Source organism: Oncorhynchus clarkii, chromosome 24 (genome assembly GCF_045791955.1).
Source record: "Oncorhynchus clarkii lewisi isolate Uvic-CL-2024 chromosome 24, UVic_Ocla_1.0, whole genome shotgun sequence".
In the NCBI taxonomy this organism is placed as follows: Eukaryota; Metazoa; Chordata; class Actinopteri; order Salmoniformes; family Salmonidae; genus Oncorhynchus; species Oncorhynchus clarkii.
The window spans coordinates 35,707,667-35,732,683 of NC_092170.1; the positions used below are offsets into that span (position 1 = coordinate 35,707,667).

The following is a 25,017-nucleotide window of genomic DNA, read 5'->3' on the forward strand; positions in this document are numbered from 1 at the left end:
ATTACCCTCCCCAACACCCTCCTCAACACCCTCCCCGTCCTCAACACCCTCCCCAACACCCTCCTCAACACCCTCCCCGTCCTCAACACCCTCCCCAACACCCTCCTCAACACCCTCCCCGTCCTCAACACCCTCCCTGTCCTCAACACCCTCCCCAACACTCTCCCCGTCCTCAACATCCTCCCCGTCCTCAACACCCTCCCCAACACCCTCCCCGTCCCCAACATCCTCCCCGTCCTCAACATCCTCCCTGTCCTCAACACCCTCCTCAACACCCTCCCCGTCCTCAACATCCTCCCCGTCCTCAACATCCTCCCTGTCCTCAACACCCTCCCCGTCCTCAACATCCTCCCCGTCCTCAACACCCTCCTCAACACCCTCCCCGTCCTCAACACCCTCCTCAATACCCTCCCCCTCCTCAACATCCTCCCCAACACCCTCCCCAACACCCTCCCCGTCCTCAACACCCTCCCCGTCCTCAACACCCTCCCCGTCCTCAACATCCTCCCCAACACCCTCCCCCTCCTCCTCAACACCCTCCCCCTTCTCAACACCCTCCCCCTCCTCAACACCCTCCCTGTCCTCAACACCCTCCCCGTCCTCAACACCCTCCCCCTCCTCAACACCCTCCCCGTCCTCAACACCCTCCCCCTCCTCAACACCCTCCCCCTCCTCAACACCCTCCCCGTCCTCAACACCCTCCCCAACACCCTCCCCGTCCTCAACACCCTCCCCGTCCTCAACACCCTCCTCAACATCCTCCTCAACACCCTCCCCGTCCTCAACACCCTCCCCGTCCTCAACACCCTCCCCGTCCTCAACACCCTCCCCAACACCCTCCCCGTCCTCAACACCCTCCCCGTCCTCAACACCCTCCCCGTCCTCAACATCCTCCCCAACACCCTCCCCGTCCTCAACACCCTCCCCGTCCTCAACACCCTCCCCAACACCCTCCTCGTCCTCAACACCCTCCTCAACACCCTTCCCGTCCTCAACATCCTCCCGGTCCTCAACACCTTCCCCCTCCTCAACGCCCTCCCCGTCCTCAACATCCTCCCCGTCCTCAACATCCTCCCCGTCCTCAACATCCTCCCCGTCCTCAACACCCTCCCCCTCCTCAACACCCTCCCCGTCCTCAACACCCTCCCCAACACCCTCCCCGTCCTCAACACCCTCCTCAACACCCTCCCCGTCCTCAACATCCTCCCCGTCCTCAACACCCTCCCCCTCCCCAACACCCTCCCCAACACCCTCCCCGTCCTCAACACCCTCCCCGTCCTCAACACCCTCCCCAACACCCTCCCCGTCCTCAACACCCTCCTCAACACCCTCCCCGTCCTCAACACCCTCCTCAACACCCTCCCCGTCCTCAACACCCTCCTCAACACCCTCCCCGTCCTCAACACCCTCCTCAACACCCTCCCCGTCCTCAACACCCTCCTCAACACCCTCCCCGTCCTCAACACCCTCCTCAACACCCTTCCCGTCCTCAACATCCTCCCCGTCCTCAACACCCTTCCCGTCCTCAACATCCTCCCCAACTCCCCAAACCTACTTACAGGTAACAGCGCTCACTGTTGCCCCTAGTGTCCGGTTTCCACGTCATCTCCCGACGTCCTCAGACATGGATGGACGTGGAATACTGACTTGTATCACCGGTGACCTGGCTGACTACACACTACACGCTACACATGACCACACACAACCACAGGGGACCTGGCTGACTACACACTACCACACACAACCACAGGGGACCTGGCTGACTACACACTACACATGACCACACACAACCACAGACTTACACAGAAACACACACACACTACGTCTTGTAATGGGAATCGATTTAGAATTGATTCCATCGATCGCTGAACACAGAGGTGGAATCAGTCATCCATATGATTCCCAATGTAATTAAGAATTCAAATCAATTCCTATTCAACTAGATAAAACACATTGAGAAAAATCATAAATTAAACAGAACACTGCACACACACACTTTTAGTCTAGTCTAGTCTAGTCTAGTCTAGTCCAGTCTAGTCCAGTCTAGTCCAGTCCAGTCCAGTCCAGTCCAGTCTGCCCCTACCACAGAACTATTCCAGGTGTGTGTGCAGGAGGAGTGGCATCAGGAGAAACAACACTGTCATCCACACACCACACAGATGTTTTGGTCTTCGATCCTCGTGGGGACCGAAAATGTATTTCCTATTTTCACTAAACCTTACCATTACCTTAACACGTAACCCCAAACCTTATCTTAACCTTAACGCGTAACCCTAACCCTTACCATAACCTTAACGCTGACCTTAACACGTAACCCTTACCGTAACCTTAACGCTGACCTTAACACGTAACCCTAAACCTTACCATAACCTTAACACCTAACCCTAAACCTTACCATAACCTTAACACCTAACCCTAAACCTTACCATAACCTTAACACGTAACCCTAAACCTTACCTTAACACGTAATCCTAAACCTTACCATAACCTTAACACGTAACCCTAAACCTTACCATAACCTTAACACCTAACCCTAAACCTTACCATAACCTTAACACCTAACCCTAAACCTTACCATAACCTTAACACGTAACCCTAAACCTTACCTTAACACGTAATCCTAAACCTTACCATAACCTTAACACGTAACCCTAAACCTTACCATAACCTTAACACGTAACCCTAAACCTTACCATAACCTTAACACCTAACCCTAAACCTTACCATAACCTTAACACGTAACCCTAAACCTTACCTTAACACGTAATCCTAAACCTTACCATAACCTTAACACGTAACCCTAAACCTTACCATAACCTTAACACCTAACCCTAAACCTTACCATAACCTTAACACGTAACCCTACGCCTTACCTTAACACGTAACCCTACGCCTTACCTTAACACGTAACCCTAACCTTAACGCTGACCTTAACACGTAACCGTCATTCTAACCCTAACCCTTAACCCCTAAGCTTAAAATAGCCTTTGTGCTCATGGGGACGTGGGGAATGTCCCCAAGAGGGAGATTTTTCCTTGTTTTACTATCCTTGTGGGGACCTACATCTCCACAAGGATAGAAGAGCCAACCCACACAAACAAGCACACGAGATGTATAACCAAGCTATAGGCACACACAGCATGGGAGGACTTTGATTGACAGCTGATAATTAGAGGAGCATGTCTGTCATACCATAAAGGCTAGAGGTCAAATGACAGGGCAGCACTCACTCCCTCTCCCTCACATTCTCTCCCTCCTTCCCTTAATCCTCTTCCTTCCTCTATTTCAGGCTCCCTCCTTCCCTCCCCCATCTTTCTCCTTCACATTCTCTCCATCCTTCCCTCCCCCCCTTCTTCACATTATCTCCCTTTTTCCCTACCTTCCTCCCTCTACTTCACACTCTCTCTCCTTCCCTCCCCACTCTTCCTCCTACTTCACATTCTCCCCATCCTTCCCTCCCCCTCTACTTCACATTCTCTCCCTCCCTCTAATTCACATTCTCTCCTTATTCCCCCTCTTCCTCACATTCTCTCCCTCTTACTCAGCTGTGGTTGCTATGGGCAACTCCCCTCTGCTCATCCACTGGCCCTTTCCCAAAGACTCAAACATAGGTGACCGACCGCCTTGATTCTGACCGACCGACCGCCTTGATTCTGACCGACCGACCGCCTTGATTCTGACCGACAGTCCGCCTTGATTCTGACCGACAGTCCGCCTTGATTCTGACCGACCGTCCGCCTTGATTCTGACCGACCGTCCGCCTTGATTCTGACCGACCGTCCGCCTTGATTCTGACCGACCGTCCGCCTTGATTCTGACCGACCGACCGCCTTGATTCTGACCGACCGACCGCCTTGATTCTGACCGACCGACCGCCTTGATTCTGACCAACCGACCGCCTTGATTCTGACCGACCGACCGCCTTGATTCTGACCGACCGACCGCCTTGATTCTGACCGACCGTCCGCCTTGATTCTTGATTCTGACCGACCGACCGCCTTGATTCTGACCGACCGACCGCCTTGATTCTGACCGACCGACCGCCTTGATTCTGACCGACCGTCCGCCTTGATTCTTGATTCTGACCGACCGACCGCCTTGATTCTGACCGACCGACCGCCTTGATTCGATCTTATGTAGCAAAATGTGAAATGGTGTTTCTTACATTGAATAAAAATAGAGACACAGAGCTACAAAATTGTATAAAATACACTGCATTTGAGGAACAATGGGAAAGTAATTCTGCTTTGAAAGTTGATAAACTTGTAACCCCACTTTTGAGAAAATGGCCTTTGAATTGGTTACCTACTGGAGAGCTCTAGCCCCACCCATCTCGTTAAGGGTTGATCTGAGCATTCTGTCCCAACAGCAGCAGGTCAAGCACCCAAGCTAACTGGCTTGCGTTGGCTAGCTTGCTAGCTACTTCCAGAAACAAATGAGAGAACAGCTCACTGACCATTTTACTCACCCTAGCAGAGCTTGGTAGGTGGTTTTTATCTCATTCAGAGATTCGGTGACTGCAACTGTGCTGCTGGCAACAATTTACGTTGTTTTGTCAATGTTTACGGCCATATTCGACGGGTGTTGAGCGTTCATAAGTTTGTCAGTTATTCTGCGCTCTGGCACACTCAGAAGAGAGGGCTCTGAAATCAGAGTAGATGGCCAGAGTGAATTTATCAGCTCTGTCTATCAACAGTGACATCATTAACATTCTATTGAAATGGTTACTTTCATAGTGGAGCCTTTTGTTAAGACATGTAGCTAGCTAGCTAGCTAGGTAAACAATGAACCATAATCCCAACTCATGACGTTACTACCATGCATGAATCTGTCGGTAGCTAACCAACCAGGTTCAATGTTAGCTAGCTAACATTAGGCTATAACTAGCAAAGCAAATGGCTCTGAGATACGAATAATAAGATCATACATGTAATGTTAGCTAGTGAGCCCGCTAATATTAACTTGATCCTTCAGAAAGTGGAGAGCAACACCTATGCAGTTGTACGACGTGACACGTGAGAAAAGCCGTGTTAGACAGGATTCCCTACACATACTGACCAGCTCATGTTATAGACAGACGCGTGCTATACGGAAGACCAATCTGAACTCATCTCTTGGCATGTCCAGCCCACTCATTATCTTAGCCAATCATGGCTAGTGGGAATGTTGCTGGCTTTTTCCTGTGGTTCAACCAACTAGGCTCGTAATTTAACAATTGTATTCATATTTACAGATGGCATACAAGTCTGTTATTAAGGTACATGAAAGTTCACATGGCTCTCGCCTACTTTTCAGAAACGAGTCACATGTGATAGAAGATTGTCTGAGAATCACATCACAATACTGCATGAGCTCAGGCAAACACACACACACACACACACACACACACACACACCCAGTTACTCTGGCAGAACACACCGTACTAATACCAGATAGAGTGAGAAAGTTTTCTCCATTCTCCCTCTCCTCTCTTCTCTTCCTTGCTCGTGCACTCTCTCTCTCAACCTCTCTCTCTCTCTCAACCTCTCACTCTCTCACTCTCTCTCAACCTCTCACTCACTCTCCACCTCTCACTCTCCACCTCTCACTCTCAACCTCTCACTCTCAACCTCTCACTCTCAACCTCTCACTCTCAACCTCTCACTCTCAACCTCTCACTCTCAACCTCTCACTCTCAACCTCTCACTCTCAACCTCTCACTCTCAACCTCTCACTCTCAACCTCTCGCGCTCGCCCTTCCTATCTCTCTCTCTCGCTCTTCCTCTCGTGCGCACTTTTCCTCTCTCTCTCGCTCTCCCTTCCCCTCTCGCTCGCTCGCCCTTCCCCTCTCGCTCGCTCGCCCTTCCCCTCTCGCTCGCTCGCCCTTCCCCTCTCTCTAGCTCGCTCGCCCTTCCCCTCTCTCGCCCTTCCCCTCTCTCTAGCTCGCTCGCTCTTCCCCTCTCTCTAGCTCGCTCGCCCTTCCCCACTCTCACCCTTCCCCTCGCTCTAGCTCGCTCGCCCTTCCCCTCTCTCACCCTTCCCCTCTCTCTAGCTCGCTCGCCCTTCCCCTCTCTCACCCTTCCCCTCTCTCTAGCTCGCTCGCCCTTCCCCTCGCTCTCCCTTCCCCTCTCGCTCGCCCTTCCCCGCTCGCCCTTCCCCTCTCTCTAGCTCGCTCACCCTTCCACTCTCTCACCCTTCCACTCTCTCTAGCTCGCTCGCCCTTCCCCTCTCTCTAGATCGCTCGCCCGTCCCCTCTATCTAGCTCACTCTCTCTCTCTCTTTCTCTCGCTCTTCCTCGCTCTCTCTCTCCCGCCCTCTCTTTCTCAATTCCTCTCTTGCTCCTCCTCTCTCTCGTTCGCTCTCTTTTCCCCTCTCTCTCTCTCTCTCTCTCTCGCTCCTCCTCTCTCTCGCTCCTCCTCTCTCTCGCTCCTCCTCTCTCTCTCGCTCCTCCTCTCTCTCTCGCTCCTCCTCTCTCTCTCGCTCCTCCTCTCGCTCCTCCTCTCTCTCTCTCCTCCTCTCTCTCGCTCCTCCTCTCTCTCGCTCCTCCTCTCTCGCTCCTCCTCTCTCGCTCCTCCTCTCCCTCGCTCCTCCTCTCCCTCGCTCGCTCCCTCTCCCTCACTCACTCACTCACTCTCTCTCTCTCTCTCTCTCCCTCTCTCTCTCTTCCTCTCTCTCTCTCTTCCTCTCTCTCTCTCTTCCTCTCTCTCTTCCTCTCTCTCTTCCTCTCTCTCTTCCTCTCTCTCGCTCTTCCTCTCGCTCTCTTTTCCTCTCGCTCTCTCTTGCTCTCTCTTTCTCTCTCTCCCGCTCCCTCTCTCCCTCACTCGCTCCCTCTCCCTCACTCCCTCACTCACTCGCTCTCTCTCTCTCTTCCTCTCTCTCTTCCTCTCTCCCTCTTCCTCTCTCCCTCTTCCTCTCTCCCTCTTCCTCTCTCCCTCTTCCTCTCTCCCTCTTCCTCTCTCCCTCTTCCTCTCTTTTCCTCTCGCTCTCTCTCTTGCTCTCTCTTTCTCCCGCTCCCTCTCTCCCTCACTCGCTCCCTCTCCCTCTCTCTCTTTCTCTCTCTCTCTTCCTCTCCCCCTTTCTCTCTACAGTTCAACAGTGTCTGTGTTCAGCGGGCTGAGGCCGATAAGGCCAGAAAACAATGTTTATTTGTTTGGACAGCTGCTCAGCACAGAGAGAGAGAGAAGGAGAGTATGCATGTGTAGTAGCGTCCTCAAGAATATATGTGTGTGTGTGTGTGTGTGTGTGTCTAGCTAAATATGTGTGTGTGTTGCAGTAACTCAAGTATGTGTGTATAGTGAGCTCATGCCAATATAACAGATTAGATAGACTGATAGAAGATAAGGGCCAGCCTGGCTAAAAGCTACTCTACACCACTCCTAGGGTCAGATATTGAGAGATAAGGACCAGCCTGGCTAAAAGCCACTCTACACCACTCTACTCCTAGGGACAGATATTGAGAGATAAGGACCAGCCTGGCTAGAAGCCCCTCCTCCAGGGACAAGGCTCCTGACAGCAGAGAAAAACCCTCAGGTTGTACAACACAGGCTCTTACCTGGGCATAGTCCCTCTCCAACTGGCCCTTCTTCAAACTGTATGTCCTAGAGAGAGAGAGAGAGAGAGAGAGAGAGGGAGGAGAGATGTTAAAATATGTTTCCTTGCCAATAAAGCCCTTAAATTGAATGGAGAGAGAAATATGTTGTAGTTGACTGACAAAAGGAGATCAACCGTTGATGGAGCAGTGACACAGCAGGAAACCAGGCTAGAACGTACCTCCCAGTGAGACACTACCAGGCTAGAATATACCTCCCAGTGAGACACTACCAGGCTAGAATTTACCTCCCAGTGAGACACTACCAGGCTAGAATGTACCTCCCAGTGAGACACTACCAGGCTAGAACGTACCTCCCAGTGAGACACTACCAGGCTAGAACGTACCTCCCAGTGAGACACTACCAGGCTAGAACGTGCCTCCCAGTGAGACACTACCAGGCTAGAACGTACCTCCCAGTGAGACACTACCAGGCTAGAACGCGCCTCCCAGTGAGACACTCCCAGGCTAGAACGCGACTCCCAGTGAGACACTACCAAGCTAGAACGCACCTCCCAGTGAGACACTACCAGGCTAGAACGTACCTCCCAGTGAGACACTACCAGGCTAGAACGTACCTCCCAGTGAGACACTCCCAGGCTAGAACGCGCCTCCCAGTGAGACACTCCCAGGCTAGAACGCGCCTCCCAGTGAGACACTACCAGGCTAGAACGCACCTCCCAGTGAGACACTACCAAGCTAGAACGCACCTCCCAGTGAGACACTACCAGGCTAGAACGCACCTCCCAGTGAGACACTACCAAGCTAGAACGCACCTCCCAGTGAGACACTACCAGGCTAGAACGTACCTCCCAGTGAGACACTACCAGGCTAGAATATACCTCCCAGTGAGACACTACCAGGCTAGAACGTACCTCCCAGTGAGACACTACCAGGCTAGCACGTACCTCCCAGTGAGACACTACCAGGCTAGAACGTACCTCCCAGTGAGACACTACCAGGCTAGAATATACCTCCCAGTGAGACACTACCAGGCTAGAATATACCTCCCAGTGAGACACTACCACTAAAACACTCTTTAAAAAGGACAACCAAAGCAATGTTTTCAACTCAACATCCTTGTGTTTTTTCTCCTCTACGCCATGTGGACATCAGACAATGCTGTCAGGTTCCTGGCAGAGCAGGAGGAAGTCCACTCAACTATCACTTAGTGTTCTGGAGGGGATTTCTGTTTGTTTGGTCCATTGCCAAGAGATGGAGAGAGGGAATGCAGGAAGAGAGGGAGAAAGTGAGATAAAGAGGGAGGAAGGAGAGCAGAGTGAGAAAGAGTGGACTCAGCGACCCCAGGGTTACGCAAGGCAGGAATTTATGTCCCTCTCTCCCCTCCCCCCATCCCCCATACATCCGCCAGTGGGACAGTGGAGCCCCTATCACAGCAGAGGAATGCATACATACTAAATGCATAACATAGATATACATCTAGTATGTAATGCTAGGCCTAACATAGATATGCCTAACATAGATAGGCCTAGCATTACACACTAGATGAGAAAGATCCTCAGTCACCACCTGTCCAGTATCTCCACATCACATTGCCCTGTATGTGACTCACTCACTCACGTTGGGCGGTATTCAGGTTTTCATACCGTTTCTCTACCAATACCAGGACATACAGTAATATCTGAAATGTTATTTTATTCTCTCGCACAAAAAAAATGAGGCAACAGGGATCTTGAACCAGGAGGGGATTCAATGTTTCTGCTGTAACCACGATGCTTGATCATTTATTTATTTATTTTTTATTTCACCTTTATTTAACCAGGTAGGCAAGTTGAGAACACCTTTATTTAACCAGGTAGGCAAGTTGAGAACACCTTTATTTAACCAGGTAGGCTAGTTGAGAACACCTTTATTTAACCAGGTAGGCTAGTTAGAACAAGTTCTCATTTACAATTGCGACCTGGCCAAGATAAAGCAAAGCAGTGCGACACATACAACGACACAGAGTTACACATGGAGTAAAACAAACATACAGTCAATAATACAGTATAAACAAGTCTATATACGATGTGAGCAAATGAGGTGAGATAAGGGAGGTAAAGGCAAAAAAAGGCCATGGTGGCAAAGTAAATATAATATAGCAAGTAAAACACTGGAATGGTAGATTTGCAATGGAAGAATGTGCAAAGTAGAAATAAAAATAATGGGGTGCAAAGGAGCAAAATAAATAAATAAATAAATAAAATAAATACAGTAGGGAAAGAGGTAGTTGTTTGGGCTAAATTATAGGTGGGCTATGTACAGGTGCAGTAATCTGTGAGCTGCTCTGACAGTTGGTGCTTAAAGCTAGTGAGGGAGATAACTGTTTCCAGTTTCAGAGATTTTTGTAGTTCGTTCCAGTCATGACATCTAGACACTTAGCTAGCAACTTAGCAACACAATGCATAGCTGATATCTAGACACTTAGCTAGCACGTTAGCAACACAATGCATAGCTGACATCTAGACACTTAGCTAGCAAGTTAGCAACACAATGCATAGCTGATATCTAGACACTTAACTAGCAAGTTAGCAACACAATGCATAGCTGACATTTAGACACTTAGCTAGCAAGTGATCAACACAATGCATAGCTGACATCTAGACACTTAGCTAGCAAGTCAGCAACACAATGCATAGCTGACATCTAGACACTTAGCTAGCAAGTGATCAACACAATGCATAGCTGACATCTAGACACTTAGCTAGCAAGTTAGCAACACAATGCATAGCTGACATCTAGACACTTAGCTAGCAAGTGATCAACACAATGCATAGCTGACATCTAGACACTTAGCTAGCAAGTGATCAACACAATGCATAGCTGACATCTAGACACTTAGCTAGCAAGTTAGCAACACAATGCATAGCTGGAGCGCTGAGCTGGATATCATTTATTTAACACATCTTAGATTTCTTATAGTTATAATTAACAGAATTAGCAGTGGCATAGCACCCCTGCATTTTTTAAAATGGTATTGAAAAGCTGTCATCAAGGCAAAGGGTGGCTGCATTTGACAAATCTCAAATATAAAATATCTTTGATTTGTTTATGACTTTTTTGGTTACTCTATGATTCCCGGTTTTATTTCATGGTTTTGATGTCTTCACTAATATTCTACAATGTAGAAAATAGTTTTAAAAAAGAAAGAAAACCCCTGTAATGAGTAGGTGTGTCCAAATGTTTGACTGGTATTGTATGTAAATCTGCTTCATGCCATGAGACGTCTGGACATATCAAATTAAACAAATCAAACAGGCAACTAACCACCATACAGGGTGTGTTCTTCCTCTACGCAGTGAAAGCTGATCGGTTTCTGAGTCAGGTCCCCTGGGCCGGCTTGTCCACCCACACACAAGTCTTTCCCAGGACAGTTAAACCAGCACAGGCATGTTATGAGCTTAGCTTCCACCTCAAACTCTCAGAAACAGATAACCTCCCACCCTTCCCCCTCTCAACTTGACCCACTACTAGGGCTGAGACCCCAGAACAATCCCTGTTCCGGCGTCTCAAACAGAAGGACAGACAGACACATTGATTGCAGTCAGGGGGTCTGCAGACAGAGGGAGAGATGGATGGATAGATGGGAGGAGGAAGGCGACACTTAGAGAGCCTAATTAGGCTACCCACAATCCCCTCAAACACTAATTACAGCCTAGACAGGAAGAGACCTCATCAAGCTCTTTACTCTGTGTGTGTGTGTGTGTGTGTGTGTGTGTGTGTCTGAGAAACTGAGCCGTAAACATTTTGGGTTTAAATCCCAATCAAATTCCACAGGTTCCCTAGTCACTGTTTAGAGAGAGAAATGCACTCTCTTCTCTCTGTCCAGAATGGGACTGCGTCACACACACAAACACTATATTCTCTCTGTCCTGACTGCACCAGTGTGCCTTCTTTACATAGAACGACACAGACAGACAGACCAACAGTTGAAAAGACATACAGACAGACTAGGCATCTCTGGTCTAAAGCTGTGCTCTGAACTAGAGCCTCTGGTTGAAGCACCATCAGCCAATCAGGGATCAGAATTTAACCCCACCTCCACCATTTACCCCAGAAACCTGACACACGGAAACAAGCTCCCTATGTCATGGAAAGAGACACATGCTCCCAATCTCCTCCAGGCCTCTTTAGCGCAGTAGGCAGCGCGTCAGTCTCATAATCTGAAGGTCGTGAGTTCGATCCTCACAGGGGGCAGACTGTTTTACTACGATATACTCAAAGCCTCAACAAAATTTAAAATAAACTCAACTTCGATCACTTAGGCTGAAAAAAATAAAAAAATAAAAATACAAATTGAATTAACCTTAACAACAATATAATCTACTGAAACTTTTTTAGTTTGAATTTCTAGTGTAAGTTTGTTAAAGAAGGGCTCAAAGACTTGCATTCCCACCTCTCCACTTTGAATATCCTGTTTAGGAGGAGTGTGCCGTACTTCTGGAGACTGCATTACAAAGAACTGAGTCACCCGTCAATGGGACCTCTGAACCATTAAAACAAAACACTCCAAAGCAGCTAGAGAAATCACCTGGTGCTGTGGCTTAGTTGGTTAAAGCGCCTGTCTAGTAAACAGGAGATCCTGAGTTCAAATCTCAGCAGTGCCTTTTGCCGTTGGCAACATGTGGTTTCACCATTGGCTTGAGAACAGATCCACCTTCAAAGGGCCTAAAAGGTTAAGACACAAACTGGGATATTTCCTGCTGTTCAATGGTCCTTTCAATTAATGACATGCCCATTGAGTCTGGACTGGAAACGTAGGCTGAAATGGATAAAAACCCACCATATGAACTTGGTGGAACTGTCTTACCTTTCATCATAACACAATCTGGTAACACTTTCATTTAAAAGTCAATAATAGATCATATAAGGCATATGTTAATGCTTTTCTGTTCATAAAAAAAAAAAAAAAAAAAAATTACTTTATTAAAACACCTATAACTAACTAACACTAACTAACACCTTTAACTAACACCATGTCTGTTAAAAAAAATAATAATAATAAAAAATGTTTTGGAGAGAGAGATGTGCAGAAGATGAGTGTGCAAGTAGAGATACTGGTGGGCAAAGGAGCAAAATAAATAAAATAAATAACAGTATGGGGATGAGGTAGTTGGATGGGCTATTTACAGATGGGCTATGTACAGGTACAGTGATCTGTGAGCTGCTCTGACAGCTGGTGCTTAAAATTAGAGAGGGAGATATACTGTAAGTCTCCCGCTTCAGTGATTTTTGCAGTTCGTTCCAGTCATTGGCAGCAGAGAACTGGAAGGAAAGGCAGCCGAAGTAGGAATTGGCTTTGGGGATGACCAGTGAGATATACCTGCTGGAGCGCCTGCTATGGGTGGGTGAAGCTATGGTGACCAGTGAGCTGAGACAAAGGCGGGGCTTTACCTAGCAGAGACTTGTAGATGACCTGCACCCAGTGAGTTTGGCGACAAATATGAAGTGAGGATCAGCCAACGAGAGCGTACAGGTCACAGTGGTGGGTAGTTTAAGGGGCTTTGGTGACAAAACGGATGGCACTGTGATAGACTGCATCCAATTTGTTGAGTAGAGTGTTGGAGGCTATTTTGTAAATGACATCGCCGAAGTCGAGGATTGGTTGGATGGTCAGTTTTATGAGGGTATGTTTGGCAGCAAGAGTGAGGGATGCTTTGTTTTGCGAAATAGGAAGCCGATTCTAGATTTAATTTTGGATTGGAGATGCTTAATGTGAGTCTGGAAGGAGAGTTTACAGTCTAACCAGACACCTAGGTATTTGTAGTTGTCCACTTATTCTAAGTCAGAACCGTCCAGAGTAGTGATGCTGGACGGGTTAGCAGGTGCAGGCAGCGATCGGTTGAAGAGCATGCATTAAGTTTTACTTGCATTTAAGAGTAGTTGGAGGCCACGGAAGGAGAGTTGTATGGCATTGAAGCTCGTCTGGAGGTTAGTTAACACAGTGTCCAAAGAAGGGCCAGAAGTATACAGAATGGTGTCGTCTGCATAGAGGTGGATCAGAGAATCACCAGTAGCAAGAGCGACATCATTTATGTATACAGAGAAGAGAGTCGGTCTGAGAATTGAATCCTGTGGCACCCCCATAGAGACTGCCAGAAGTCCGGACAACAGGCCTTCCGATTTGACACACTGAACTCTGTCTGAGAAGTAGTTGGTGAACCAGGCGAGGCAGTCATTTGAGAAACCAAGGCTGTTGAGTCTGTCGAGAAGAATGTGAGGATTGACAGAGTCGAAAGCCTTGGCCAGGTCAATGAATACAGCTGCACAGTATTGTCTCTTATGGTGGTTATGATGTTGTTTAGGACCTTGAGTGTGGCTGAGGTGCACCCATGACCAGCTCGGAAACCAGATTGCATAGCGGAGAAGGTACAGTGGGATTCGAAATGGTCGGTGATCTGTTATAAGGCATTTGTTAATGATTTGTAAAGCACACTAAACAAACATATAAATGCAACAGAAATGTTTTCAAAAAGCTTCTTCCTATCAAATGTTGTGCACAAATTTGTTTACATCCTTGTTAGTGATCGCCAAGATAATCTATCCACTTGACAGGTATGGCATATCAAGAAGTTGCTTAAGCAGCATGATCATCACACCTTGTGCTGGGGACAATAAAAGGCCACTCTAAAATATGCAGTTTTGTCACACAACACAATGCCACAGATGTCTCAAGTTTTGAGGGAGAGTCCAATTGTCATGCTGACTGCAGGAGCTGTTGCCAGAAAATGTAATGTTAATTTCTCTACCATAAGCCGCCTCCAACGTCATTTTAGAGAATTTGGCAGTACGTCCAACCAGCCTCACAACCGCAGACCACGTGTAACCACGCCAGCCCAGGACCTCCTCGCAGTTGAAGAAGCCGGATGTGATCGTCTGAAACCAGCCAACCAGACAGCTGATGAAACTGAGGAGTATTTCTGTCTGTAATAAAGCCCTTTTGTGGTGAAAAACTAATTCTGATTGGCTGGGCCTGGCTCCCAAGTGGCCCACCCATGGCTGCGCCCCTGCCCAGTCATGTGAAATCCATAGATTAGGGCCTAATGAATTTATTTAAATTGACTGATTTCCTTATATGAACTGTAACTTCATACAATCATTGGAATTGTTGCAAGTTGCGTTTATATTTTTGTTCAGTATATTTAAAAACCCTCATTACATAGCCTAATATGTACGAATGTCAGAGAGCTAAACTATTTATAAGGATGCTTATGAAGGTAGTTACTTGCTGATGGCTTTAGGCCTATTAATGCTTTGGTTCCTGGTCAAAATCATTTATAATAACAACCCATTTACAAATGATTAGTAAACTTGATAGCAGTACCCAATCTAAAACTGCAACCACTTCAGGATTAAATAGCTACAGCAAGTCATTTATAAACTTTGAAATAATTGATAAATGTTTATAACGTACTTAGTTGCAACATAACATTGTGAGTAGAAAGAAAGTGTAAATACATTTAAACTAGGTAGTAGATTTGAGTCCCTGAAAATTCTAGTTTCCCATTTGTCTGTTAACCGAATGGATGGTCGTTCGAGGCCACTCAGGGACGGCTGGCTTTTTAGGAGCTGCCACTCTGGGTGCGGGCTTGGAAAATATACAACGTCACCTACCTATCAACAAACGCAAAACCAATGAACTTTAAACTGAAACCTGAAACTCATCGAGTTTGAGGTCAAATCTTCTCTACAGCCACCCAGGCCTCGTTGGTGCAGTAGGCACCACATCACTCTCAATCTGTCTGAGCCTCACATAGAGTAGATTGTCTCACTATGACAAATCCAACGCTTCAAACTAGATACTCAAACTACAGACTAAAATTCGACCACTTCAATATCAGCTCACTTGGCTGTTGACTGGAAGGTTGGGGGTTCGAGCCCACCAAGGGACAATAGATTGTCATACACATTTTTGTTTCACAGCTAGTTTTTCACAACATTGTAGTTACATAGCACCTGCTATCTAATCACATGGTAATAGAGTTTAGCAGTAGTTTATAGCCTACGCTATTACACATCGGGAACAAGGACAGAGTCATTACAAATTAACTAAAAATGGACTCAGAATAGTTAAATACTAATTTCACTGATGTAATTATGTGCTCAGTAGAAAAGGGAATGACAACATCTGGCTCAGCTAATTCATCTTTCTATTTGTTAATCTGCCTGCTCTGGTTTAGCTAATTCATCTTTCTATTTGTTAATCTGCCTGCTCTGGTTTAGCTAATACATCTTTCTATTTGTTAATCTGCCTGCTCTGGTTTAGCTAATTCATCTTTCTGTTGGTTCATCTGCCTGCTCTGGCTCAGCTAATTCATCTTTCTGTTGGTTCATCTGCCTGCTCTGGCTCAGCTAATTCATCTTTCTGTTGGTTCATCTGCCTGCTCTGGCTCAGCTAATTCATCTTTCTGTTGGTTAATCTGCCTGCTCTGGTTTAGCTAATACATCTTTCTATTTGTTAATCTGCCTTCTCTGGTTTAGCTAATACATCTTTCTATTTGTTAATCTGCCTTCTCTGGTTTAGCTAATACATCTTTCTATTTGTTAATCTGCCTTCTCTGGTTTAGCTAATACATCCTTCTATTGGTTAATCTACCTGCTCTGGTTTAGCTAATTCATCTTTCTATTTGTTAATCTACCTACTCTTATTTTGCTAATACATCATTCTATTGGTTAATCTACCTGCTCTGGTTTAGCTAATTCATCTTTCTATTGGTTCATCTGCCTGCTCTGGTTTAGCTAATACATCATTCTGTTGGTTCATCTGCCTGCTCTGGTTTAGCTAATTCATCTTTCTGTTGGTTAATCTACCTGCTCTGGTTTAGCTAATACATCATTCTATTGGTTAATCTACCTGCTCAGGTTTAGCTAATACATCATTCTGTTGGTTCATCTGCCTGCTCTGGTTTAGCTAATTCATCTTTCTGTTGGTTAATCTACCTGCTCTGGTTTAGCTAATACATCATTCTATTGGTTAATCTACCTGCTCTGGTTTAGCTAATACATCATTCTATTGGTTAATCTACCTGCTCAGGTTTAGCTAATTAATCTTTCTATTTGTTAATCTACCTGCTCTGGTTTAGCTAATACATCTTTCTATTGGTTAATCTACCTGCTCTGGTTTAGCTAATACATCATTCTATTGGTTAATCTACCTGCTCTGGTTTAGCTAATACATCATTCTGTTGGTTCATCTGCCTGCTCTGGTTTAGCTAATACATCTTTCTATTTGTTAATCTGCCTTCTCAGGTTTAGCTAATACATCATTCTATTGGTTAATCTACCTGCTCTGGTTTAGCTAATACATCTTTCTATTGGTTAATCTGCCTTCTCAGGTTTAGCTAATTCATCTTTCTATTGGTTAATCTACCTGCTCTGGTTTAGCTAATTCATCTTTCTATTGGTTAATCTACCTGCTCAGGTTTAGCTAATACATCATTCTATTGGTTAATCTACCTGCTCTGGTTTAGCTAATTCATCTTTCTATTGGTTCATCTGCCTGCTCTGGTTTAGCTAATACATCATTCTGTTGGTTCATCTGCCTGCTCTGGTTTAGCTAATTCATCTTTCTGTTGGTTAATCTACCTGCTCTGGTTTAGCTAATACATCATTCTATTGGTTAATCTACCTGCTCTGGTTTAGCTAATACATCATTCTATTGGTTAATCTACCTGCTCTGGTTTAGCTAATTCATCTTTCTGTTGGTTCATCTGCCTGCTCTGGTTTAGCTAATACATCATTCTATTGGTTAATCTACCTGCTCTGGTTTAGCTAATTCATCTTTCTATTGGTTAATCTACCTGCTCTGGTTTAGCTAATACATCATTCTATTGGTTAATCTACCTGCTCTGGTTTAGCTAATACATCATTCTATTGGTTAATCTACCTGCTCTGGTTTAGCTAATTCATCTTTCTGTTGGTTAATCTACCTGCTCTGGTTTAGCTAATACATCATTCTATTGGTTAATCTACCTGCTCTGGTTTAGCTAATACATCATTCTATTGGTTAATCTACCTGCTCTGGTTTAGCTAATACATCATTCTATTGGTTAATCTACCTGCTCTGGTTTAGCTAATACATCAAAAAGAACAGAACTAAACAGAATAATAGGAAACCTGAGTGTTTGAACAAATCTGTCATGAACAGACTTTCATTGAGTGTGCGTCACGGTGATGGGAATACCAAATAATTAGGAGTTGACAGATGCTGTGTTACATAAAAGGCTGCACACAAACACACACTATGGGGTTGAGAAGAGGGGCGCTAGGGGGTCGTGAAGAGGGGTGCTAGGGGGTCGTGAAGAGGGGCGCTAGGGGGTCATGAAGAGGGGCGCTAGGGGGTCATGAAGAGAGGCGTTAGGGGGTCATGAAGAGGGGCGCTAGGGGGTCATGAAGAGGGGCGCTAGGGGGTCGGTCATGAAGAGGGGGGCTAGGGGGTCATGAAGAGGGGCGCTAGGGGGTCATGAAGAGGGGCGCTAGGGGGTCATGAAGAGAGGCGCTAGGGGGTCATGAAGAGGGGCGCTAGGGGGTCATGAAGAGGGGTGCTAGGGGGTCATGAAAAGGGGCGCTAGGGGGTCGTGAAGAGGGGCGCTAGGGGGTCGTGAAGAGGGGCGCTAGGGGGTCGTGAAGAGGGACGCTAGGGGGTCATGAAGAGGGGCGCTAGGTGGTCGTGAAGAGGGGCGCTAGGGGGTCATGAGGAGGGGCACTAGGGGGTCATGAGGAGGGTTGGCACTAGGGGGTCATGAAGAGGGGCACTAGGGGGTCATGAAGAGGGGCACTAGGGGGTCATGAAGAGGACACACTGGTCTTTTATCCAAGGGCACAGAAAAACCCACATCCAGACCAGACTAAACAAACTTACTACCACTGGCAAAACAACAATATCACCTAGACTATCACCTAGACTCCACCACAGAGCTCACCTTGTCACCATCCATGCCAACAGATAAGAGGGTAGAAAGATAAGAGGGATGGGGGGGGACAAGCTCTCTCTCTCGCACACACACACACGAAAAAGCATGCCTAGACTTGGTACGCACACACATGATCTTTGGACATGTCTAAGCCTCCATGGTAACACTGCCATGGTTGGCTCTGCTGTAGGTAAACAAGAGCAACCAATGACCAGATCTCACTCACACGTGTGCGCACACATTCCCCAATGACTAGTTTACACCTGGTTAAATATGAAATATTATTTAATATGACTGGTATCAAATCAAATCAAATCAAATATATTGGTCACATACGCATGGTTAGCAGATGTTAATGCGAGTGTAGCGAAATGCTTGTGCTTCTAGTTCCAACAACGCAGTAATAACCAACGAGTAATCTAATCTAACAATTCCAAAACTACTACCTTAAAGGGATAAAGAATATGTACATGGCCTCCCGGGTGGCGCAGTGGTTAAGGGCGCTGTACTGCAGTCCAGGTCAAAGTGAATGATGGCAGGTGCTACTGCCTGTAAACACACAGTTCAGGCCAAAGTGAATGATGGCAGGTCCTACTGCCTGTAAACACACAGTCCAGGTCAAAGTGAATGATGGCAGGTCTGTGTGGCAAATGGCTTGTTTGCATAAAGGCCTACTGTAGTTCTATGGTGCACCGGTCTGTGTACAACGCAGTTGCCATGCCAAGTGGTGAGCAGCCAGTCAAGATGCTCTCAATGGTGCAGCTGTAGAACTTTTTGGGGAACTGAGAGCCCATGTCAAATGTTTTCAACCTTCCGAGGGGGAAGAGTTGTTGTCTTGCCCTTTTTCCTGTGCCGGTGTGTTTTCACCATGATAGATCTTTAGTGATGTGGACACAGAGGAACATGAAGCTCTCGACCCACTCCAGTACAGCCCCGTCAATGTGAATGGTGGCGTGCTCGGCCCTCCGTTTCCTGTAGTCTACAATCAACTCCTTTGTTTTGCTCACGTTGAGTTGTTGTTGTCCTGGCACCACACTGCCATGTCTCTGGCCTCCTCCCGATTAAGATGGCTCATCGTCGGCGGTGATCAAGCCTACCACCGTCGTGTCGACGGTAAACTTAGTGATGGAGTTTTTAGTCATGTGAGGCCACATAGCCGTGGGTGAACAGGGGGTAAAAGAGGGAACTAAGAACACACACCCGAGGGGCCCCCGTGTTGTGGGTCAGCGTGGGGGAGGTGTTGTTTCCTACCCTCACCATCTGGGGGTGGCCGGTCAAGAAGTCCAGGATGCAGTTGCAGAGGGATGTGTTTAGTCCCAGGATTATTAGCTTAGTGATGAGCTTGGATGACACTATGGTGTTGAACGCTGAGCTGTAGTCAATGAACAGCATTGTCACATACAGTAGATGTTCCTTTTATCCAGGTGGGAAAAGGCAGTGTGAAGTGCAATAGAGATTGCATCATCTGTGGATCTGTTGGGGTGGAATGTGAATTGTAGTGGGTTCAGGGTGCCTGGGACGATGATGTTGATGTGAGCCATGACCAACATTTTCATAGCTACAGATCTGAGTAGTACGGGGCAGTAGTCATTTAGACAGGTTACCTTGGCATTCTTGGGCACTCTGACAATGGTGTTCTGCTTGAAACATGTAGGTATTACAGACTGGGTCTGGGAGAGGTTGAAAATGTCAGTGAAGACACTTGGTCAGCGCATGCTCGGAGTACGTGCCCTGGTAATCCGTCTGGCCCTGCGGCCTTGTGAATGTTAACCTGTTTAAAAGGTCTTACTCACATCGGCTATGGAGAGCGTGATAACATACAGTGGGGCAAAAAAGTATTTAGTCAGCCACCAATTGTGCAAGTTCTCCTGCTTAAAAAGATGAGAGAGGACTGTAATTTTCATCATAGGTACACTTCAACTATGACAGACAAAATGAGAAAAAAATTCCAGAAAATCACATTGTAGGATTTTTAATGAATTTATTTGCAAATTATGGTGGAAAATAAGTATTTGGTCACCTACAAACAAGAACAGCTGGTGCTCTCACACATGGTTTGGTGTTACTTGCTTTGAAGGGAGCATAGAAGGCATTTAGCTTGTCTGGTATGCTCGCGTCACTGAGCAGCTTGCAGCTGAGTTTCCTTTTGTAATCCGTGATAGTTTGCAAGCCCTGCCACATCCGACGATCTTCACAACCGGTATAGTAGGATTCTATCTTAGTCCTGTATTGACGTTTTGCTTGTTTGATGTTTCTTCGGGGGGCTTTGCGGGATTTCTTCTAAGCGCACGGAGTAGTGTCCCGCTCCTTAAAAGCGGCAACTCTAGCCTTTAGCCCAGCGAGGATGTTGCCTGTAATCCATGGGTTCTGGTTGGGATATGTACGTACGGTCACTGTGGGGACGACGTCGTCGATGCAGTTATTAATGAAGCCGGTGGCTGATGTGGTAAACTCCTCAATACCATCGGATGAATCCCGGAACATATTCCAGTCTGTGCTAGCGAAACAGTCTGTAAGTTTACCATCTGCTTCATCAGACCACTTCCGTATAGAACACATCACTGGTACTTTCTGTTTGAATTTTTGCTTGGAAGCAGAAATCAGGAGGATAGAGTTATGGTCAGATTTACCAAATGGCGGGCGAGGGACAGCTTTGTATGCATCTCTGTGTGTGGACTAAACGTAATCTTAGGAAGTTTTTTTTCCTCTATTTGCACAGGTGACATGCTGACAGGTGACATGCTGATAGAAATAAGGTAAAATGGATTTCAGTTTTCCTGCATTAAAAACCACAGGCCACTAGGTGCGCCACCTCTGGATAAGAATTTTCTTGTTTGCTTATGGCCGTATACAGCTCGTTGAGTACGGTCTTAGTGCCGGCATCGGTTTATGGTGGTAAATAGAGAAAAATATAGATGAAAACTCTCTTAGTAAATAGTATGGTCAACAACTTATCATGGGGTATTCTAACTCAGTGCTCTCCTGTGTTTCAGAGATAAGGAAGTGGATTGCGGCAAATGTTTTACTTTTAAAACATAGATGCTAGTTCTAGGTCCCAAGAAACAAAGAGATCTGCTGTTGGATCTGACAATTCATCTTGATGGTACAATCGTCTCAAATAAAAGTGAAGGACCTCGGCGTTCCTCTGGACCCTGATCTCTCTTTTGATGAATATATCAAGAATATTTAAAAGGGCAGTTTTTTTTAAATTTGATATCAAGGTTTTACTACTAACCTACAAAGCATTACATGGGCTTGCTCCTACCTATCTCTCTGATTTGGTCCTGCCGTACATACCTACACGTACACCACGGTCACAAGACGCAGGCCTTTTTATTGTCCCTAGAATTAAACAGCTGGAGACAGGGCTTTCTCCTATAGAGCTCAATTTCTATGGAATGGTCTGCCTATCCATGTGAGACGCAGACTCTGTCTCAACATTTAACTATTCACTGAAGACTAAACTCTTCAGTAGGTCCTATGATTGAGTGTAATCTGGCCCAAAGGTGCTAAAGTGAATGGTAAGGCACTGGAGCAACAAACCAACCTTGCTGTCTCTGCCTGGCCGGCTCCCCTCTCTCCATTGGGATTTTCTGCCTCTGACGCAATTACGGGGTCTGAGTCACTGGCTTAATAGTGCTCTTCCATGCTGTACCTAGGCGGGGTGAATCACTTGAATGGTTTGAGTCACTGATGTGATCTTCCTGTCCGGTTTTGGGCCGCCTCAGGCTCAAGCGGAGGAGGAGATCTTCAAGGGCTATACTCAGCCTTGTCTCAGGGTAATAGGTTGGTGCTCTGCTGATATCCCTAGAGTGGTGCGGGGGCTGTGTTTTTGGCAAAGTGTGTGGGGTTATATCCTGCCTGGTTAGTCCTGTCCGGGGGTATCATTGGACGGGGTCACAGCGCCCCCCCCCCGTCTCAGCCTCCGGTAACTATGCTGCAATAGTCTGTGCCGGGGGGCTAGGGTTAGGTTTATATCTAGTGTAATTCTCCTGTCGTATCTGGTGTCCTGTGTGAATTTAAGTATGCTCCTTTAAACTCTTGCACTCCCCTCCTGGAGGACCTGAGCCCTACGACCATGCCTCAGGACTACCTGGCCTACGACCATGCCTCAGGACTACCTGGCCTGATGACTCCAGAATGTCCCAAGTCATGCTGGTCATGCTGCTGCTCCAGTTCTGCCTGTGGCTATGGAACCCTGACCTGTTCACCGGACATACTACATTGTCCTGGACCTGCTGTTTTCAACTCTCCCCCTCTCTACCACACCTGCTGTCTCGTCCTCTGAATGCTCAGCTATGAAAAGCCAACTGACATTTATCAATGAACATTTGTACATCTTGAAGAACAATCTGGCCTGGCACAGAAGAGGACTGGCCACCCCTCTGGTTCCTCTCTAGGTATCCTAGAAATCGTGCTTCTAAATCTGCAATGCTTGCTGTTTAGGGTTTTAGGCTGGGTTTCTGAATAGCACTTTGTGACAGCTGCTGACGTAAAAAGGGCTTTATAAATACATTTGATTTTAAATAATATAAAAACTAAACATCTTTATATTACTTCAACTATAAAAACTAGCAAATCAGGTCTCAGAAACTAACTGAAACTAAATTCTAAAAAAAAAAAAATCTAAATAAACACTCGTCAACTAAGCAAAAGAATAAACGTCCTCTCACTGTCAACTGTATTTATTTTCATCAAACTTAACATGTGTCAATATTTATATGAACATAACAAGATTCAACAACTGAGACATAAAATGAACAAGTTCCACAGACATGTGACTAACAGAAATGGAATAATGTGTCCCTGAACAAAGGGGGGTTCAAAATCAGAAGTAACAGTCAGTATCTGGTGTGGCCACCAGCTGCATTAAGTACTGCAGTGCATCTCCACCTCATGGACTGCACCATATTTTCCAGTTCTTGCTGTGAGATGTTACCCCACTCTTCCACCAAAGCACCTGCAGGTTCCCGGACATTTCTGGGGGGAATGGCCCTAGCCCTCACCCTCCGATCAAACAGGTCCCAGACGTGCTCAATGGGATTGAGATCCGGGCTCTTCGCTGGCCATGGCAGAACACTGACATTACTGTCTTGCAGGAAGTCACGCACAGAACGAGCAGTATGGTGGCATTGTCATGCTGGAGGGTCATGTCAGGATGCAGGAAGGGTACCACATGAGGGAGGAGGATGTCTTCCCTGTAATGCACAGCGTTGAGATTGCCTACAATGACAACAAGCTTAGTCCGATGATGCTGTGACACACCGCCCCAGACCATGACGGACCCTCCACCTCCAAGTTGATCCCGCTCTAGAGTACAGGCCTCGGTGTAATGCTCATTCCTTCGACGATAAACGCGAATCCGACTATCATCCCTGGTGAGACAAAACCGCGACTCGTCAGTGAAGAGCACTTTTTGCCAGTCCTGTCTGGTCCAGAGACAGTGGGTTTGTGCCCATAGGCAACATTGTTGCCGGTGATGTCTGGTGAGGACCTGCCTTACAACAGGCCTACAAGCCCTCAGTCCAGCCTTTCTCAACCTATTGCGGACAGTCTGAGCACTGATGGAAGGATTGTGTGTTCCTGGTGTAACTCGGGCAGTTGTTGTTGCCATCCTGTACCTGTCCCGCAGGTGTGATGTTCGGATGTACCGATCCTGTGCAGGTGTTGTTACACGTGGTCTGCCACTGCGAGGATGATCAGCTGTCCGTCCTGTCTCCGTGTAGCGCTGTCTTAGGCGTCTCACAGTACGGACATTGCAATTTATTGTCCTGGCCACATCTGCAGTCCTCATGCCTCCTTGCAGCCTGCCTAAGGCACGTTCACGTAGATGAGCAGGGACCCTGAGTCCGTAGAAAGCCCTCTTTAGTGTCCTAAGTTTTCATAACTGTGACCTTAATTGCCTACCGTCTGTAAGCTGTTAGTGTCTTAACGACCGTTCCACAGGTACATGTAATTGTTTATGGTTCATTGAACAAGCATGGGAAACAGTGTTTAAACCCTTTACAATGAAGATCTGTGAAGTTACTTGGATTTTTACAAATTATCTTTGAAAGACGGTCCTGAAAAAAAGGACGTTCATTTTTTGCTGAGTTTATAAAAACACAAAACTATAATAACCTTGTGTGCATGAGAGAGAGGGAGCGAGAGACTCAAGAGGCTGTGTCTGCATCAGCTGTGCAACCAAAAACAAACACCCTGACAAGACCTGTGGGTGAGTGCGAGTCTGAAAGCACACACACACACACACACACACACACACACACACACACACACACACACACACACACACACACACACACACACACACACACACACACACACACACACACACACACACACACACACACACACACACACACAGCATTTGTGTGTCTCAGCATAGAGTGAACGAGAGTAAAATACAGACAAAAACAAAGTAAGAGAGAGGGATCAAACATGGGAAAACAGCTGGGATCAATCAGGTGATGAACTACAGAGATCAACGTAAACACCCATATATTCATTGGTCAGAGAGATAATGTAGGGATGGAGGTA

The 25,017-nt window shown here is 46.7% G+C and overlaps 1 protein-coding gene and 2 non-coding genes across 4 annotated transcripts in view; 2 read left to right on the top strand and 1 right to left on the bottom strand.

Annotated features, from left to right (window-relative positions):
• LOC139382931 (F-BAR and double SH3 domains protein 2-like) overlaps positions 1–25,017 on the bottom strand; it is a 120,879-nt gene that overhangs the window by 70,953 nt on the left and 24,909 nt on the right. For both annotated transcript variants that reach the window (XM_071127206.1, XM_071127205.1), the window contains exon 3: positions 7,532–7,577. In XM_071127206.1, coding sequence (XP_070983307.1) covers positions 7,532–7,577 — 46 coding nt within the window. The remainder of the gene's footprint in view (positions 1–7,531; positions 7,578–25,017) is intronic.
• Positions 11,692–11,764, top strand: trnam-cau (transfer RNA methionine (anticodon CAU)). Its single transcript has one exon. It is a non-coding gene; the product is annotated as a tRNA-Met (tRNA).
• Positions 12,101–12,174, top strand: trnat-agu (transfer RNA threonine (anticodon AGU)). Its single transcript has one exon. It is a non-coding gene; the product is annotated as a tRNA-Thr (tRNA).